Here is a 14,789-nt window from a genome sequence, read left to right as displayed (position 1 = left end):
TCTCGCCAAGGATCATATCGAGTCCGTGGAGGAGATTCGTAACGACTACTATCAGTCGTTCTCGTTAGCCGTTCAGGATCGAATCCGAGATCAGCTTCTTAAAGACAACACGATGATCACGACAGCCGACAACCGCTTTAAGTTACCGAAGTTCGAGGTTCTCAAGGCGGCAATCACCGAAGTAATGAGAAGGCAGACAGCACTGATTTTTGAGGATTCGAAGGCGTCGAAACCAGTGGCACCCGCGACCTTGGCCGAGGCGAATGGGATCATGCAGAGGATGGGAGAGGAGAAGCGCCCGAAGGCGGTAGCGGCCCCACCAAAGCCCGCCCCAACTATGGACGAGCTGTCAAAAATGTTTGAGGCGTTTGAACAGAAGCTCGACCAGAAGCTAGCCTCGGTACCCGCCAAACCATCACAGTCGCAGAATCCGAGGAGTCCGATGGTGTGCTTTTACTGTCACCGGGAGGGACACGGGACCGCGCGTTGTTTCGAGCTTCAGAAGGATAAGGACGACAACCTCGTAGAGCAGAAGGGCACGAATTTTTTCTTGCCGAACGGAGCGTTGATACCTTGGGACTCTACCAGGCCGATTCGCCACGTGGTAGCGTCGTTCCAACCTACTCGAGCTGCCGCAAGTCAGGACGACGGAGCCCGTTGCAGGATTTAAAGTTGGTTGTGGTTCTCTTCAACCTTGGTACCCGCCAGCAGTATCGTCTCAGTTATTCTCAGGAGTTTATGAGGCCGACCCGGCGGGAAGGAAGCGGCATGAAGACTCGAAGCCTTATAAGGCCCCAGCCGTCCCTCTCAGTGCCGTGAAGCGCCCTATCCGCCGAGCACCAACCCCGCCTGTTCCCGAGGACAGAAGTGCGATGGATGAGGAGGCGGAGCTTTTCGAGCGCAGTCCTGGAGGCGACCCAACGCACGAGCTGTCTCCCGATCGCCCTACGACTCCGCCTACGCCTACAAAGGCTGCTGGTCCGAAAGTGCGCTTTGAAAGAGAGGTCTCGCGCGAACACCCGAATGCGGTTGACGGCGTATTGCGAAAGATCGCCGTGTTGAAGGTGCCCGACATCACGGTATCGGAACTCATGGCGATCTCTCCCTCTATAGCCGAAGGCATGAAGAAATGGGTATCTAGACGGCGCGTGGAAGTTGGAACCGAAGAGCTGAAGGTGAACTCCGGCACGTTGGCTGAGGTCTCTGACAGGGATCTGGGAACCGACCCAAACCTTTACTCCTGCCCTCTGGGATATTTGCCGTGTCTCATTGGGGACGACGAGACTTCAGCGTCTCCCCTTATCGACTCGGGCTCTCAATTGAATCTGATTTCGGACGCCATGGCCAACAAGTTTAATCTGAGTCCTCGCGTTAACTTTGCATCGGCGGTCTACGGTATTAACAACCAGGCCTGTGAATTGATGGGTGTAGCCGAAGACGTGCAGGTCCGGATCGGCAAATCGTTGGTGAAGACGTGTCACTTTTGGATCACAAAGATGGACGGGCCGCTGATCTTAGGTCGGCCTTTCTTAATGGATGTTGCTGCTACATTGGCGTTCTCACCCCAATCAGGCGAGAAGCTTATCATACCGGACGCTACTGGAAGAAACATCGAGGTCTCCTTGTGTTCGACTGGTTCAGGTCGATGGGAGCGTGATTTTCCAGGTCAGGGTCGTAAGGCGGTGCTCACTCATGTGGCGCGGCTCCCCGACGATTCTTCGGAGGATCGTCCTTTTTTATGAGCGCAGTCGGTTCGGTACACGGCAGTTTTAATCTAGATGCTCGAACTCTCGCCGTCGAATCGACTCATCTCTCAGAGTATCATTGTCCCGGTTTTCTTTTCACTTCTTCTTTCAGTCACCAAATCATCAAACCCGAAAAACATTCACAGATAATCAAAAACAGCAAAAAGAAGATCGGTTCTCAGTTTCATCCCAGTTTCAAGTCTCAATTGTACATTAGGAGAGGTGCGGGAGAGGAGAAAAAGGGTATTCCGTGGGGCATTAGCGGGACAGAAGTAAGTCCCATCCATTGTGCACCTCCGGGCATCTCTACGCGTGTCGAAAACATTACATGCCACGCTGTGAGCCGCCCCTGTTCGCCCTCCTTCTTTTCCAGTACCGTCAACCCTTCAACCTCAGATCAAAGTCTCCGAGAAGAGAATAAACTATCCTCGATTCGTCACAAGGAGGCCTCAGCCCCATCACGGGAACCCTCTTCAAGTCCTCAATTCTCGTTTCAGGAGAAGTCCCAAGATTCAAACTACGAAAGTCTCCGCGAAGAGAATAAACTACTCCTCCTCCGCGAAGAGGCTAAACTAATTACGTCTTATGACGGCCTCCGTGACAAGGGTAAACTATTTTCGTCTGATGACAACCTCCGTGAAGAGGAGAAACTAATTTCCGTGGAAACAGAGGCCCGAACACGTAAATTGGATTCGGAGATACCATGGAGGATTGGGAGTAACAAAGTAAGTTCCTCCCAATATGCACCTCCGAGGCGTGATGCTTCCCCGTTGTCGAAAACCCTGCCGCGTGCCACTCTGGTGAGCCACCACCCGGATTTTGGTGCTTTCCTTGCAGGACCTGGCGCAACAGGAGGCGCGGTGTGCGGAGCGGAGCTCCGCAACGAGCTTAAACTATGCTCTCTTGGAATGGGATGTGAAGGAGGAATTGTAATGTTCGGTCCGTCGTGGAGGGCATATGGCGTGAAAGTAAGTTCCCACCAATATGCGCCTCCGAGGCGTGATGCTTCCCCGTTGTCGAAAACCCTGCCGCGTGCCACATACGTGAGCAAAGACTTCCCGGACGGACTCTCCTTTTCAGATAAGTCGGCATTCGGGAGTTGGGCGGAGCATCGGACGCGTCTTCTCATGGATTCTGGGCTCCGGTACAACGCGCAGGTGGATTTGGCGCGATCATGGAAGGAGGGCGGCTACTTGGCGTTGGCGGCCAAGTACAAACCGGTCGCCAAGAAGGTCAAACCGGTGAATCAGCCTATGCCACAGGAGTTGAACCCACCGCTTCGCCGCCCGCCTCTTTCACGTGAACCGTATCAAGGCTTATCTCGCTCTCTAGCCGGACCGTTTGTACCCAAGGGTCGAGTAACCGAGGAGCGTCTTTCGGTGGTTAACTTTGGCCCGGAGGGTTGGCTCTACCCGGACGAATTGTCTTTGATTAAGAACGTCCTGGCGGAACGCAACCTCGCCATCGCCTTCACCGAGGATGAGCGCGGACTGCTGAAGGAGACCTACGGACTCCCCTACATCATACCCGTCGTTGAACACGAACCTTGGCAGAAGAGAAAGATTCCGATTCCGGCCGCCAAGGCCGAAGAGTATATCCGCATCATCCGGGAAAGAGTTCGAAATGGCTTGTACGAGCAGTCAACGTCGAGCTATTCGAGCCCGGTCTTCTGTGTACTCAAGGGAAACGGCAAACTTCGGGTGGTACACGATCTCCAACCGTTGAATAAAGTTACGATCCGGGACGCAGGGGTCCCGCCCGCTACGGAGGAATTCGTGGAGTCTTTCTCAGGCCGCGCGTGTTATGGTCTTGGTGATATTATGGGCGGCTACGACGAGCGAGCGCTACATCCCATTTCTCGGCCTTTGACTACTTTCGACACGCCTCTAGGTCGGTTTCAGTTGACCCGGCTCCCTCAAGGAGCCACGAATTCCGTGGCAGTCTACCAGGCGCAAATGGTTTGGATATTGCAGGATGAGATCCCTGAGCACGCCGGCATCTTCATCGATGATGGGGGTATCAAAGGCCCAAAATCCGATTACGGCAACGAGACGCTATCTTGGAGTTGCGGAATCCGACGCTTCATTTGGGAGTACTCTGAAGTTCTGGAGCGCATTCTGTTTCGGATTGAGGAGTCGGGCTTGACGGTTTCGGCTTCGAAGCTTGCTGCCTGCGTACCCGCTTTAGAGATTGTAGGCCATGTAGTCTGTAAGGCAGGCCGCAAAATGGCTGCTAGTAAAGTCAACAAGATCACATCGTGGCCAACTCCCGTCAACGCTACCGAAGTTCGAGGTTTCCTCGGGGTCGTCGTCTATGTCAGGATCTTTATTCCCTCACTGTCCCAGATTTGCCTGCCCCTAAGGCGTTTGACGCGCAAGGACTCGGAATGGGATTGGACCGAAGACTGCGAAGAAGCCTTTCAGGAGCTCAAGGAGCTGGTGGGCAAAGATATTGTGCTCGTCAAAATCGACTACGGGCCCAACTCCGGAAAACTTAAGCTTGCCGTTGACTCCAGCTGTCACGCCGCTGGCGCCGTTCTCACTCAGGCTGACGACAATGGCCTCGATCGCCCGGCCCTCTACGAATCCCTCCTTTTTTCCGATGTAGAGTCGCGCTATTCTCAGTCTAAGCTGGAGCTATGTGGGGTAGCCAGAATCCTGAAGAAGCTCCAGACGGTTCTGTGGGGCCAGTACTTCGAACTGCAGGTAGACGCCCAGTCATTGATTCAGATGATCAACGCCCCTAGTCTACCAAACGCGCCAATGACGCGCTGGGTAGCGTTCATTCAGTTATTCTCCTTCGAGGTAGTACATCGTCCTGGCAAGTCTTTCACCATGCCCGATGGCCTTTCCCGCCGCCCGCGGGGAGACGACGAATCAGATCCTCCATCCGATTTTGACGAAGAATCTCCTTTGATCCGGCCGGTGTATTCATTCGCGGCAGAGGCAGGAGGGTACTCGGGCTACCAAGAAGGGTATTGGCGTCAAATGGAGCTGTTCCTATCGAAGTTGATTAAACCTCCGGGAATGGAAGCTGAGGAATTTCGCGCCTTAAAGAGAAGATCAACGGATTTTTTCCTTCAGAACGGCAGGCTTATGAAGAGGGGCAGCCCGCTTCCCAGGATTGTCATCACTATTCCCGCTAAACAGGAAGAAGTTCTTCGACAGTTACACGAGAATTTGGGCCATAGAGGAGTGACGGAAACCTATAGGCGGGTCTCGGAGCGTTTCTGGTGCCCCTCTTTGAAGCAATCCGTGGCGCGCTGGTGTCAAAGCTGCGACGCCTGTCAGAGGCGCAGCCTCCGACGGCCTTTGGAGCAGTGGTACCCAACAGGAGAGTCCACGGTGTGGTGTTCCATATGTGTGACAATGCCAAAAGCCCATTGCAGAGGTATTATAGTAGAGGGAGTGTGTAATACAGTGCGGGGGAAGAAGGGAAGAAGGAGCAAGATGGGAGGAGAGGCCTTGACCCTCAACATTGGGAATGGAACAGGTTAGACAGTGGATGCAGAGTGTGTGGAAGAGGATGAAAGATGGCTTGGTTGCATAGCAACACATGACATCATGCAGCGCAGTACATGCATGAAAGTGCTGTGTAGCTCAAGCGCCTCATGCAGCATAAATCTCTCATTGTTTGTACATGAAGCACATCATATGCAGGTAGATAAGATGTACAGGAGGCGTCTCCTGCAGCATAAATCCCTCATTGTTTGTAAGGCAGTGCAGCACACGCATGCAGATGCTGTGTAGTTGAGTGTCTCCTGCAGCATAAACCCCTCGTTGTTTGTACATGCAGCGCAGTACATGCATGAGAGGCTGTGTAGTTGAGATCCCCTGCAGCAATAATCCCTCATGAGGAGCTTCCCTGGAGCAAAAATCCCTCACCCTTCAATATACAAGGAGGCCCTTTCTCCCCTCATCAGACTTTTCCCCATCAGCCTACAGAGGTTTGGTCACAGTGGTTAGTTTAGTTACAGTGGTAGTTTAGTGGTATTTTAGTGGTAGTGGTAGTGGTAGTGGTAGTGTTAAGTTTGAGTCAGTAGTAGTAGTAGTAGTCAGGAGCTCTAGTAGTAATTAAAGTGCCTTATCAAGAGATTGTTAAGGAAGAGATTATTACCAACTTCATCAACAACAATTATAACAAGTAGTAGTAGTGTAGTAGCAACCAGGAGCTCTAGTATTGATTAAAGTGCCTTATCAAGAGATTGCTTAAGGAAGAGATCATTACCAACCTTCTCATCAACAACCCAACATCAACAACAATTGTATTTTACATAATTGATCCCACTGGATTACATTATCCCTCCAGCATCAGAAGTTGTAACAGATCTGCAAGAATAGTGATTTGAGGAATCCAGGTCTGATAGAGATTACTATACAAAAGTAAGATCTATCTTGGAATCAGCCACATCTTTATAAATATTGATTACAAGACTCTTAGTTATTTGCATAGTACCATTAGAGGGGCAGGTCTTTCAAACCACCCGTAAGTTGTAATAGCCTTTCAACCTATTAGCAATTTATTTCCCCCTCAGAGGATATTTTCACCAAATAAACATTTAGTGTCCCACAAGAGTCCTACAACGGTGTTTGGACGAGTGGCAATGGATGCCGTGCACTTGAAGGCAGGCGGAGCTAAGTATCTCATAGTTGCACGGGACGATTTCTCTGGCTGGGTAGAGGCTAAGATCTTAAATAATCTCACTTCCGAGGCGGTAGCCTCTTTCCTCCAGGAACATTGGACAATGCGTTATGGGCCGGCTCAATCCTATTCCACCGACGGCGGCTCAGAGTTTGGCGGTGCGTTGGCGGACATGCTGCGCGCTTTACCAGGACAGCACCGAGTATCCACACCCTACTACCCGGAGGGGCAGGGCATGGTCGAGCGGGGACACGCACCGTTAAAGGCCGCTCTAGTCAAGTTAGCGGGTGAAAGCGGCAAGCACTGCCGCAAGTTTCTTCCGTTAGTACTGTTTGCGGATCGAATCTCGACCAAGCGCACCACGGGGTACTCCCCATACGAGTTGCTTTTCGGACAACGGGCAGTATTGCCCATTGACCTGGAAATGGAGTCCTATCTCGGCGTGGACTGGGAATCGGTACGAACAACCTCGGATCTTCTGGCGGCTAGGTCGATTCAGCTGGAGAGAAGCGAAGAGACGCGGGGCATAGCCCATCGCAAAATGATGGAGGCACGCCGCGAGTCAGTCCGATATTGGACCAACAAGCGTTCCGGCCGGCTGCGCGGAGCTCTCGCACCGGGGGAAATGGTCATGGCGTATAACCGGTCGCTAGAAACACAGTGGGGTCAGTTATTCGCCCATCGGTGGAATGGGCCTTACCGTGTCGTCCGTCAAGTCGAGGGAGGCTCTTACATTTTGGCTGAGTTGGACGGCACCGAGCTGAAGAGGCGCTTCGCGGCCGATCAAGTCAAGAAGTATTTTTCGCGCGAGGTTTTGGAGGAGCAAAAGTAAGTTCCATCCAATAGTGCACCTCCTAGGGTAACTCTACACGTCGTCAAAGCATTACCTGCCACTCTGTGAGCCATACCATCGCGGTTTTCTTTTTTTCCTGTCCGGCAACACGTATCCAAGAGCAGCGCGCAGTCTAGGGACAGACTGCAAACTGGGGGAAGATGTGGAGTTCTGGGGCGCACTCAAGATGAAAATGCACGGGCAAGATCTCAAGGCTCAACCGTGCGGCGGGCGCCGCATCCTCAAGAGGTTTGAGTTGGAGGAGGTTTGGTTTTTTTTGGTTTGTTTGTTTTCTTGGCCTTGTTTGTTGGTTGTTGTCTCTTTTGGTTGTTCTCTCTTCCCTGCTCATCTTAGTTGTACGGGTGCGGCGGGCACGAGGGCTCGTCGCGCAGCATGTCGCGGCCTGAATCCAAGTTCAGCCGAACTTGGAGGAAGGATCCGCATGGTACTCTCTTCCCCCCAGAAAGATATCATCACAGTTTTGAGAGTTTATTGATCCCGGATCGTGTCGATCCATCTCCGTATCCTTTTTTTTGAGTTTTGAGTACCCGAGCTTCCTGAGTTTATTTCTTTTGAGCACTATCCGAGTTTCCGACGACCGCGCCGGCTTCCCTCTGAGTTTCTTTTCTGAGTTTTTCCATCCAACCAAACCGCCGAGGGTATTCCATCCCCTCGTTCCCTCTCAAACAAATCCCCCCCCCCAACCGCTATCACTTCTGTTCGACTATTCCCGATATTTTCGCAGGACCACCGACGAGGGCAGCACTCAGCACCATCCCCTCAACCGACTGCCACGGCTCAGACCCGACAGGAGTCCATAACGGCGCAGTGTTCAGCGAGTCATCGGCCAGTCTGTATTCAAGGTCGACACGGACCACTCAAACCCCAAACTGTTGCGCGGAGTCTTAGTCTGCAATCAAGTTATCGGCATCAAACGGTTAATGATCCTCGCAAAGAAGACCATCGATTGCTGGAGGAGATGCAAGATGCAAGCGTTGTCAGTGACTGTGACGAGAGCTCGATAGCCGGAGATGTTGATGTTTTGATTGATTCTGAGCTGTCATCAGAGTTGCAAGACCAGCCAGATTTGGATGATCAGCCCGAGTTAGAGGTTGAACTAGGTCCTGAATGCTGTTATCCTATCTCAACACCTGCGGCACCCATCGAGCTTGAAGTGGATCCACCGCATTCTCACAGCAACGAAAGCAAAGATGGCCACCAATCTAACTCCGTTATTGGTTCTATTCTGACTACTCAAACGGTACATGCTTCATCCGACAATACCGCTTTCTTTCGACCGATCCTAACACCTGCGCCGCCGCCGGACCCCGTCATGACTCCTAGACGTCCGTTCGTTCCATCGCTTCGGACTCCCTTCGTTTTGAGACGGCCCAAGGAGCGATTCTCTGACCACGAAAATGAAGTTTTGCTATCAAGAACACCTCGACAACATACACCCTACAGATCCTTTCGTCTGACTCCAATCAATGATTTGCGCGATGATGACAGCGCCTCTGAAGACGAAGCTCCGAGGCCGATATTTAACCGGAATCAGCGTTTTCAACCACAGGATCCCCGCCAACACAATAACCGCCGGCACGCTTTCAATCTGCGCAATCAACATCCAAACAATGTCCACCTGAACGAACAACACCTGCAAGAAACCCGCTGGCGTAATTCCTACCTGCACACTCACAGCCTCAACAATATCTCCCCAGCCTCTCATGAATCTTCCTTATCTCCTCAACATTCCTCATCCCGACTATCTGAACATCACTATCCCAACCACTCTGATCAATCCACCTCAGTCAACAACAACTATGACTCTGAAAACAACAATTTCAATGACAGCTACAACTCCGAGAACAACTACATAGATAATGACCATCCAGATTTCAATGATTATGGTAACACTGAGTTTGAAAATTATGAGGCTGGTTGTGAAGAGTTTGATGATGGCGGAAGCTTTGATTGTTATGATGAAGATTTCTAGTTTTTCATTTCTATTTTTTCATCTTTCAATTTTTTTTAAGTCTATTCTCTTTCTCAGCTTGTATGTAGACACAGCCTTTTCTTGGTGGTAGGTTTCTTAGAGCCTTGCCGAGGGGGGGCTGTTGTGACTTGGGTCACAGGGTTACTCGGCTGCGGCTCTCTGCTGCGGAGAAGACTACGTCTCCTCCGCCAGAGGCTCAGTCGAGCAAGTTCATCACCATTACCATCATAGTTTTCCCCGATATCATCGTCTGAGTTCCATCACCCACGATATTCAAGGGTAATTCTTTCGGAGTCGGATCATGCGGGTCCTGGCCAGTTGGAAGAGGAGGGGGATCTGGAACGGGGGGGGGGGGGGAGGCATGGGATTAATAACGGTCTTATTTTGTTGAGGTTGACTGAAGATTCGCGAGGAGTCCATTTTGATCCCGCGGGTCTACTTTGAAACCCCCTAGTCTATAAGGGCTCCCATGGCCGGCCAGCGCCGGTGCACCACGCCGAATTGGCAGACTGCTCGTCGGCCGGGAGGCTTCCACCTCGGCGGGCATCTCCCTGAAATGCACATAAGCTGATCGTCGCCGGCAATAATCGCCTTGTACCCGTTCGCCGCGGGACGGAACACTCACTGAGGCCCACGGAGCGGGGACATGCCCACACAGCTTACCCCGTGGCAGCAACGTCCCCCGCGGGCGGCCGGCGCGGTACCAGGTGTACCAGGATTGCTCCTGCCCGGCCTAAATTGTGCTGGGGAGGGATCCGGCTCGGAAGTGGTCTTTACATAATTTGCGTGCGGGCTGATGGATAATTATTGAACCTGGGATTTCTTTGCACATTATGATCTCTATGGCACTACATTCGCTTGCGGAGATTTCAAGTGCCCATGTTTGTTTTGATACAGCAGCCGGATTGATCGTCTTGGATGGATTGGTTAGGGTGGTGTGCTGCTTGGTTACCACTCATCCAACACAGACAACTTGGCAACTCATCCCGTCAACAGGCGATGCATGTCCAGTTCGCTGAAGAAGCGACTTTCTCATCGTCGCGGCCGAGGAGTCCAGCGGGGTGATGAGTGGTGCCTGATCTCCGCTTCGAGCTTCGTGGTCGTTGCAGGAGATTAGCAGAGTGCCCTGACTACCTGCCTGCCACTCCCCTTTAAATCCTCAGCCTCCCCCCTCCAGCCAAGCACCCTCTAGTCTACATCAACCCAACCAGCTGGCATCCTTCTTTCGCTCCACCGGCACTCGGCTCCACCGGACAGACATCCCGAGCGCGCGACGACACATGCTGCGACAGGCCTGGGCTTGAACGGGCTGGATCTCCAACAAGATACATACGCCGAGTCGAACTCAACCGAGAAGAAGGAAACGCCGCCTCCCGTATCTATACCAAGCCTCATCTGCCTCCTCACTACACCATACACTCCATCTGTACTCACCCCATCTGTTGCCCGCGGAAGACTCCGACCGGAGCTGTATCTCGCCACTCAGAAGATCTCCTTGTACTACTACCTTTCTTTCGTTTCTTGAATCTTGTTGTTTACACCATCCATAGAATACTTCTTCCACCCTCGGCCTAAAAGAAGTGGCTGCTGCTCGGCACACTTGCAACCTTCCCTTCATCCCTCCCCTTCGACTTCTTCTGCCCTGCCGGCCCAGGCAGCGCAAGCCTCCTCCAAGCAACATCAAAATATCCCCAAGAGCCTCAAACCGAATCCACCCTCTCTCCTTTGCTTGTTCCCTCTTCCGCGCTCCTCTCACGATGAGTGCCCGCTCATCCACCTGGTCCGAGTCTGCATCCTCAGAGCTCGACCCGCTCTTCCTCTCGCTCAAGGAGCCTGCAACCCCACGAAACACCCGCCACCGTCTCTCCCATGGCCTCTCCCCGCCCTCCTCGCTCAGCGACTCGCCCCCGGCCCTGCCCGCCACCGTCAACTTCCCGCTCCCGCCCCGCAGGCTCCGTCCAGGCGAGCTCATCGGCATCCCCGAGCCCATCGCCGCCGCCATCTCGCCCACCCACCGCACCGAAACCCTGCTGGCCCCGGTCTCGCTCTATGGCGTGGCCATCGGCGGCAACAACCCGATCAAGACCAACCCGGCCATCAACGGCCGCGCCGAGGTCAAGACCGCCGGCCTGACCTCGCTCGATCTGAGGAAGATGAGCCTCCGGAACCGCTCCAGCGGCTCCATCTCCCACATCCCGCCCCTGCCCCCCCCTCCAGAAACAATCAGCCTGCGCGCCCGGAACCCGAGCCGGATGCTTGCCCCTCATCTCCCCCCCTCCGTCCACTCCCCCCCCGCCCGGTCCTACTCCCACGACCAGCCTGCCCTGCCTCGCTACCAGCCTGCGCTGAGCCGCTCGGCCACCCAGCTACCACCCACTCACTCGATCGACAGGCCCGCTCGGTCGCCATCCCGCCCGGCCATCCCATCCTCCCTCCCTCCCCGTAACCTCTCCTTGGTCGAGACCGCCTCGAGTCCGGTCCCTCGACTACCCCCCACCCGGCTGGCCTACCAGAGCCTCAGCTATAATCTTACCAACACCCCCGAGCCTTTCTCCACAGGCAGACATCCCCTCTCCGAGGCCATCCCCTCTGATCTGAACATCAACCCCAACTCCCTCCTTCGTCGCCATCCCCTGCTTTCCTCCTCCCCCATAACTCAGAATGAGCCTGACAGCCTACCACTAACGATGTATTCAGAACTAGGTCCGTACTCCCCATCCCCGTCACACACCTAACTTCTCCTCCTCCACCCCACCCTTACCCTTCACCATCCCATTTTCTTGTATACAGGAAAAATCACAGATAGGTCCAACGGTCGCATCAAATTCGCTCCCCTTCCCAATAAGCCAAACCCTGGTGGTCTCTCAGTCTCCCCATCTCTCAACCTTTCCGAATCACAGAATAACAATCCGTCAAGGCAGAGCCCGAGGAAAAAGGCTGCTTGGATTCAGCGCTGGCTCACACCTGTCAGTTTTATTTTGTCAACCCAATCTGCCTGTCCCAACAAAAAAATCAGCCGGCGTCTATTGGATTTTAATATTGTCTTGACTGTTTTGACTCAAAAATCAACAAATTGCCTCAGGCGACGAAACCTTTGGCAGCCAAACCCAAACCGGACATCTCCTTACCGGTACCTGAGACTTTGATCCTTACGGGTACTGGAGCGGCCAAGAGCACCGCTTTAGTATCTGCGCCAACCGTCAAGCGTCGGAGCAGTGTGAATGATCAAGAGAGCCCTCTGAAGCCTGCAGTGAGACGCGAGCGGCCCCGCTCTCGCTCCTTCTCGGCAGCCCGACCGAGCTTGGGTATGGTCGCCAGCCTGGTCCGCACGCCCTCCCGTTCCATTCAAGACACCGTCACATCGGGCAAACATCTGCTTACCGGCTCCCAGTGTATCGTCAGTCCGGTCAGAGCGCATTCCCTGCACAACCTCATAGGGTTTCATCCAGTCGCAGAATGCCCCCCGAACCCTAGCTCGAGTCCACAGCCACCTCCAAGCTCAGAAGTACCGGCTGAGAACAGTAAGATAACGCTCGGGAACACCACTCAATCTGAGCTCACCCATGCCACGGATGTCGGGAACCTTCAGCATGTCCCAATAGCCATGTCCAACGAAGAGGAGGAGGCAGACAGATCGGCGAAGACGAAAAAGAAGCGGGAGATTCGTTTCCGAAATACCTTGGAATTGATCCCCGACCTGGTCTTTCCAGATTCCCCACTTGAAGAGACCCACCCTGTGGAGAGCCCAGCCCAGGCCCGTAGCGAGCCTTTTGGCTACCAGGCGAGCCAGCCTGACATACACGCCATGGATCTGATGGGTGCTGATCACAAGAGACGCAAGACCCCGATGAAGAACCTCGGCCTGTTCAACCACCTGCGCAGGCCTCGAACGGCCGATACGTACACCGGTGACGAGCCGTCCGGAGCTAGCCGTGCCCATGAATATGGCCGCAGGACTCTCCAGCCTCTCGGCTCCTCGCTCTCTCACCCTGTCATTCAGCCCATGGCCGCCCTCCTGCCCATCAAGAGCCGCAACAATCAGCAGCTTGCTGTCCCTGCTGAGGACGGCGTCAGCCTCGCCAGCAGGAAACTCGCCCCCAAGATCAATCTCACCTTTGTCGACTTGGACCATCACATCGGCTCCAGGTTCTCGGTTAATACTCTGCTCAGGGAAGTTCACAAGTCATTGCCAGATGTCAAAGTCAGTCTCCCTCATCCTTTCTTTATTCAACAGAGCTGTCATATTCAAATCTGTCTTCTCTTTATCTTTCCTTGATCAGCCGAATGAAGACAGTGATCATGATAGTCAGGGGCCATCCAACATTGGCCAACGTCCTAGCCAACCGACCCGGCTCGAGAATCCAGCACGACAATTCTCGGACCCGGTGACCCGACAGGAGATAGAGCTTCAGCGTCAGGAACCGCAGGGCTCGGGGAGCGAGCTGCGCTCAGACGGACGGGATGGATCATCCTCAGAGAATCTAGGAAGCCCGACGACGGCGACGAGCGTGTCGAATCCGACGGAGGTGGAGACGGCCGAGCCGATGGTGCACCACAGCGGGCACGACTCGATCATTGAGGTGGTGAAGACGAACGGAGCGGATGTGGTCTTCCAGATGGTGGTTCCGGTCGCCGGGCCGGTGGCCAAGCCGACGCAGCCGCGCCAGCCCGGTCGACGGAAGGAGGCGGCCAGCAGCCGGCTCGAGGTGCCCGAGATGGCCCACGAGGAGGACGCACTGACGGTGATCTCGGAGCGCCTGGTGGCCCTGAACAAGTCGATCGAGGCCCACGAGGGCCAGCGTAACAGTCGGGCCCAGACGCCCGACCAGCAGCAGCAGAGTCTTCCCGTCCGACGCAGCCCCAGCTCCAGTAGATCTCCCGCCCCACTCCTTCCTGCTGCTCCTGGCGTCGTCACTCGTCGCAAAACTAAGCGCATCGAAAACTGGCTCTCCAACGTCCCCTCCCCTCAAACCTCCCCCGCTCCAACCGTCCACGAATTCTTCCCCCAAAGCCAACACTCCGACCAGATCCTCCATCATAACCAGCTCCTCCTCTCCACCAGACTCCATCAGGAAGTCCTCGACCATCCCGACCTCCTCGATTGCCCCGAGTCCCCTATCGATAAACTCCATCGCCATTTGCCCTCAAGACTGACCATGCATCGAACCTCCCGCTCTCCAACTCCCACCCGCGCTTGATACACCCCCGCCCTCCGCGGATTTTGTAAAAGAATACCATACTTTCCCATATATTTATTACATATTTCCCTTCTTTTTCTCCTTCTCTATTTAGTGATCAGTTTCAATTATTGTGTTTCTTCTCCGTCTTTCAGCTTGGTTTGTTTATGTTTGTTTGCTGTGCTTTACATATAAAAAAAAGATACCTTTCCCATCCTATCAATCACTTAATTCAAAAACAGATACACGTGTCTTTGTGCGGACCAATCCTGGGTCTCTTCTCGCGCCCTCTTACCCCAGAACCCGCCCCAAAAACACACCAACTAAATCTTGTTTCTTCTTGACCTTTCTGGACGCTCTTTTTGCTTTGCGTTGTCTTCCCTGATCATTCATATCTACAT

At 53.8% G+C, this 14,789-nt stretch overlaps 1 protein-coding gene across 1 annotated transcript; it reads left to right on the top strand.

Annotated features, from left to right (window-relative positions):
• Positions 1-10,968: 10,968 nt before the first annotated feature.
• On the top strand, positions 10,969-14,409 carry PtA15_4A870 (uncharacterized protein; the record flags this gene model as incomplete). The annotated part of the gene is made up of 5 exons (XM_053168799.1): positions 10,969-11,612; positions 11,685-11,914; positions 12,002-12,177; positions 12,294-13,412; positions 13,492-14,409. 5 exons carry the CDS (start codon positions 10,969-10,971, stop codon positions 14,407-14,409), a joined length of 3,087 nt encoding a protein of 1,028 aa, XP_053019972.1.
• Positions 14,410-14,789: the final 380 nt, after the last annotated feature.

The sequence above is a fragment of the Puccinia triticina genome, chromosome 4A (genome assembly GCF_026914185.1).
Source record: "Puccinia triticina chromosome 4A, complete sequence".
Lineage (NCBI taxonomy): Eukaryota > Fungi > Basidiomycota > Pucciniomycetes > Pucciniales > Pucciniaceae > Puccinia > Puccinia triticina.
Note: the sequence above shows the minus strand (reverse complement) of the source record. Positions and strands in the feature narration are given on the sequence as shown.